The sequence below is a fragment of the Carlito syrichta genome, unplaced genomic scaffold (assembly GCF_000164805.1).
Source record: "Carlito syrichta isolate Samal-C Ts95f unplaced genomic scaffold, Tarsius_syrichta-2.0.1 Scaffold123410, whole genome shotgun sequence".
Taxonomy (NCBI): domain Eukaryota; kingdom Metazoa; phylum Chordata; class Mammalia; order Primates; family Tarsiidae; genus Carlito; species Carlito syrichta.
The window spans coordinates 73100-78346 of NW_007067506.1; the positions used below are offsets into that span (position 1 = coordinate 73100).

Genomic DNA, 5247 nt, shown 5'->3' on the forward strand with positions numbered 1-5247 from the left:
ATGGGGGGGTGGAGAGGGCTGGGGGGGGGGAGTCGGACTTTGAACCCTGCCCTGGGGGGCAGCATGGACATACCCTGACCCATGACCCCCCGTTTCCCCGGCAACGGAGCCCAGGGGTTAGCTCCTGAGGACACAGTTCTGTCCCAATTCTCGGTTTGTGGAAGAGGTGCCCTCCTAGGCTGGGGCAGGGTCACCCGCAGCGGCTGTGGGCCTGTGCTTGGGCCAGCAGGTCACTGAAGGAGTCAAAGAGCTGTTCCAGCCACGGCTGGTTCCGCATACACTGTTGGACCACCTCCTCCTGGCCCAGGTCCTCAGCGCCGCCCTCGATGGCCAGGGTCTGCAGAGGTTACACACAGAGCTAGGAGGGTGGGACACTGGCCTCTGGGGTGGGAGGGGACTGGGACCTGGGTATCAGCATCCCAGGGAAAAGGAGAAGTGGGCTGGAAGACAAGAAGGAAGTGGGGGCCTGATCTCCTGGGTCTGGGGGAGGAGGGGCTGGGGACCTGGACTCCCGGGTCTAAGGGAGGAGGGGATGGCGGTCTGAACTCTTGCGTCTGAGGGAGGAGGGGCTGGGCTCTGAAGACTGGAATTCAGGGCAATGGGTACCATGAGTGGGGCTCACCTGGTCCCGACAGCGCAGGAAGGTGTGGTATTTATAGTGGTGGAGTGAATGGTAGAGTGTGTAGTATCCCGACTTCTCCAGCTCAACCTTGAACTCCTGGGTGGATGGAGCAGACACACATCAGCCCGTTGGGCTCTGGGCTGGACAGCCGCGCTCCTCCCTCCCCCACACCACCCGGCACTGCCCACTCCCAACCTGGCCCCCACCTGAGCTCGGACCACACTCCTCTTGAGTTTGCTGAGCGTCTTGCGGTTGTAGGGTTCGCCGGCTGGCCGCAGCCGCACGGCCCCCTCCTCTGGGGAGCCCTCCCCACTCTGCTCCACTTGCAGCTGTGGGAACGTGTGCAGGGCGTCCTGCGGGAAGCCGATGGGTCAGTGGGACCTTCCCTAGATCCACACGCCCCAAACCAGTTCTCAGAACCCCCAGTCATCAGGTGCCTCGATTTCCCCCAGGCTGCAGAGCAAAAGAAACACTCTGGAGTCTTGGTCTTGTCAAAAGGACACAGGAGCCTGGACCTGTCTGGTGATCCATCATTGTGCTTTCTGGCCCAGTCCAGGATTCTCAGACCATGTACTTCCCAGGATTCTCAGTGCCAGTCAAAATTCTACCCCAGAATTCTCAGCCACAAATAAAACATCGATCCCAAGCCGGGCTCGGTGGCTCAGCCTGTAATCCCAGCACTTTGGGAGGCTGAGGTGAGAGGACTGCCTGAGCCCGCGGGTTCGAGACCCGCCTGGGCAACTTGGTGAGACCTCATCTCTACAATAAATCAAAAAATTAGCCGGGCGTGGTAGTGCGCGCCTGTAGTTCCAGCTACTTGGAAGGCTGAGGTGGAAGGATCGCCGGAGCCCAGCAGGTCGAGGCTGCGGTGGCCGGGAACGGCCACTGCACTCCAGTCCGGGCAACAGAGTGAGACTCCAACTCAAAAAAAAAACCAAAAAAAAACATCGATCCCCAAATTCTCAGCCCCAACCTAAATGTCCATCTCAGAGATCTGAGCACCAGCCTAAGCCATCTACCGCAGTATTCTCAGTAGCAGTCAAAATTCTATCCCCAAATAAATCAGCTCGAACCTAAATGCTCATCCCAGAATTCTTAGTGCCAACCTAATGTCCTATCCTTAGAGTCAGCGTAAAAGTCCATTCTCAGGGCCAGATGTGGTAGCTCACACCTGTAATCCCAGCACTTCTGGGGGTGGAAACAAGGACTACCTGAGCCGATGGGTTTGAGACCAGCCTGGGCAACTTGGCGAGATCATATCTCTACAAAAAATTAAAATATTTGATGGGTGTGGTATGCACCAGTACTCCCAGCTACTTGGGAGGCTGAGGCTGAAGGATTGCCTGGTGATCCATCGTTGTGCTTTCTGGCCCAGCCCAGGATTCTCAGACTATGTACTCCTCTACCCAGCAGGTGGAGGCTGTGGTAGCCATGTGTGTGCCACTGCACTCCAGCCTGGGCGACAGAGTGAGATTCCAACTCAGGCTGGTCTCAAACCCCTGGATTCAGGCAATCCTCTTGTCTCCATCTCCCAGCTGGGATTACAGGTGTAAGCCACCATATCTGGCCCAGAATTTTCTAAGCCATCTAATACTCTATCTTAGATTTTCAGAGCCAGCGAACACTCTCTTAGAATTCTCAGTGCCATTTTACTAACTACTCCCAGAAAAAAAAAGAATTCTTAGTGTCACTCTAATAACCCATTCCAGAATTCCCAGTCATCCCAACATCCCACACGGAATTCTCAGCAAAATGACCATGTTGCTCAGAATTCTCAGAACCAGATTAACATATCTCTGCATATTTTCTTTCTTTTCTTTTTGTTGAATCAGTCTCGCTGTCGCCTAGGCTGGGGTACAGTGGCATGTTTACGGCTATCACAGCCTTGACCCACTGGGCTCAGGCAATCCTTCTGCCTCAGCCTTCCAAGTAGTTGGAACTACAGATGTGGACCATCATGCCTGGCTAATTTTTGGCTTATTGTAAAGATGAGGTCTTGCCAAGTTGCCCAGGCTGGTCTTGAATCCCTGAGCTTAGGCAAGCCTCTCGTCTCGGCCTCCCAAAGTGCTGAGATTACAGGGGTGAGCCACAGTGCCCAACTTTACTGCATATTTTCTGAGTTAAGACTAATATCCCACAGCCAGGGTTGGTGGTTCACACCTGCAATCCCAGCACTTTGGGAGGTGGAGACAAGAGGATTGCCTGAGCCCAAGGGTTTGAAAACAGCCTGGGAAATTTGGCAAGATCTCATCGCTACAATAAATCAAAAAATTACCTAGGCATAGTGGTGTGTACCTGTGGTTCCAGCTACTTGGAAGGTTGAAACAGAAGGATCACCTGAGCCCAGCAGGTCGAGACTGTGGTGGCCATGAGTGTCCCACTGCACTCCAGCCTGGGCGACAGAGTGATATTCCAACTCAAAAGAAAGACTAATGGGCCACCAGCCACCTCAGTGCAAGCCTAAAATCACCCCCAAATTCTCAGACTAACATCCTCCCAGAATTCTCAAAGTTGGACAACACGGAGTTACCCTAACAGTTTATCCTGAAATTCTTCCCACCAGATTCATGCTGTTATCTCAGAGTCACCCTCATATCCCATCCCAGAATTCTAGGCCACTCCAGAAAGAAATCATACAGAGGACTCATCACTGAAGCCTGGGTCCTAAGAGCCTGCACTGTACCCACAAAGAAGCCACTGGGATCTGCTCTCTCAGTGTGAGCCCTGGTCTACGTCTGGCTCCAGACTTGTATTCCGTTACAGGCTCTGTTCTGCCTTCCCGACACGCCCACCCTTCCCCATCACCCCTGCGCTGTCCTCTGTTCCACAGCGCCCCTGCCTGGGGGCCTTCAGGGATGATGGGACCCAGACACCCCCCCAACAGCCCCGCTCTCAACTATTCTCCTAGCTGAGCCCAGGAGGGCAGTCCCCTCCCAATGAGTCGTATTCCACCACAGCAGCCAACATACGCAAGCTTCTCCAAGCCTGACGATGGACCCCAGACACCCCCTGCCCACCCCCTGAGCACCTGCAGGGCTGGGCTCAGTGACAGCCGCTTCAGGACTTTTTTCTTGTGCTCATTCAGGAGGCCATCAATCTTGCGCATGGGTGGGAGGTACAGCTCGTCTGGAAGACAAGGAGAGGGCATCAGAGCCAGTCACGTGATGAACGAGGGCCTGGGAAGGGCCAGGGGGTCTGGATTCCCAAATTCCCTCCTCCCTCAGTCCCAGGAGTCCAGGCCGCCAGCCCCTCCTCCTGTACACCCACTCTCCCGAGGCCTGAGCTCACCGTGTGTGTCCTCCAGGGCCTGGATCATGTCTGGGTCGAGGGCTGTGCTGACCAACATCTCCACATAGCTCCGGTACATCTCCCTCATAGCCCGGGTCTTCAGCAGACGCCCAGGTACCGCCCGCTCTGGGGGAAAAACAGGGTGTGGTCTCATTATCCCAACTTACTCCAAGGCCACTGTATAGCAGACACAGTTCTAAACACCAGGGACCAGGTGAGAAATCCCAGCACTCGGGGAGGTCCAGGTCTACAGGGAAAGACTGAGAAGAAGCACTCATGCAACATGCTGTCATGGCCTAATCACAGGCGCTGCCAGGAGCTCAGAGCAGACATCAGACTCAGCCTGGGGAGTCAGGGAAGGCTTGTTTACGGTCAAACAAAAGCTCAGTCCTGAGTGATAGAAAGGAGCATCCTGGGCCAATGAACTTGATGTTTACCAAGTTCAGTGTGGCTTCCATTAAGGCTAAAGAAGCAACATAGCCAGGCATGGGGGCTCATGCCTGTCATCCCAGCACTTTGGGAGGCGAAGGTGAGAGGATTGCCAGGCGTTCATGACCAGCCTGGGCAACTAGTCTAGACCTTGTCTCGACAATAAATAAAAAAATTAGCTGGGTGTGGTAGTATGCACCTGTAGTTTCAGTTAATCGAGAAGCTGAGGCAGAAGGATTACCTGAGCCCAGTAGGTGGCTGCTGCAGTAGTCATGAGTATGCCACTGCACTCCAGCCCGAGTGACAGAGTGAGACTCTGACTCAAAAACAAAACAAAACAAACAGAAGCAATGTAGGTGGTTTCCAAAGTAGTGCATCAAATCAGAGAGATCAGATCATAAAGGGCAAGACTGAGGGAGGTGATGAGAGTTGGAACTAGATAACAGGTCAGTTCAGGCCAGACCATAAAAGGCCTCCAACAATAAAGGGACTTGGGCTTCGTCTGGTAAGTACTAGAGAGCCATGGGAGAGTTAAGAGCAGGAGAGGGGTGAGGATAAGTGTAGGAAGACACCTCTGAGGCCGAGTGGGGCACAGATTGAGCAGGTGAGACTGGAGATCAGGCCGATGGACCAGTTTGGAAAGGACAGTGCCAGAGTAGGGCTGGGCTGGATCCAGAGATCAAAGGGGCAGGAAGGCTGACATCAGGGCCAGGGGCAGAGGAAGAGGCTGAGGTGGGTGGGGATGCAGGAATGAGTGGAGGGGATAGGGGGTATCAGGGAAGGAGGGGCAGGGCTGGGAGTTATCTAGCTGCTGGATGAGAGGTAGAAAAGGGAAGGAGGCGAGGATGGTCTCTAAGGACTGGGTAGACAGAGGGCTGCTCTTTTTTTTTTTTTTTTTTGGGTTGGGG

At 54.3% G+C, this 5247-nt stretch overlaps 1 protein-coding gene across 1 annotated transcript; it reads right to left on the bottom strand.

The window, feature by feature from the left end:
• Positions 1 to 4: 4 nt before the first annotated feature.
• LOC103249782 (proline-rich protein 12-like) lies at positions 5 to 4031 on the bottom strand. The gene is made up of 5 exons (XM_008048407.2): positions 3911 to 4031; positions 3651 to 3748; positions 829 to 975; positions 623 to 718; positions 5 to 337 (listed from the first exon to the last, which is right to left on the bottom strand). Exons 1-5 carry the CDS (start codon positions 3996 to 3998, stop codon positions 191 to 193), a joined length of 576 nt encoding a protein of 191 aa, XP_008046598.2. The 5' UTR covers positions 3999 to 4031; the 3' UTR covers positions 5 to 190.
• Between the last annotated feature and the right edge of the window lie 1216 nt (positions 4032 to 5247).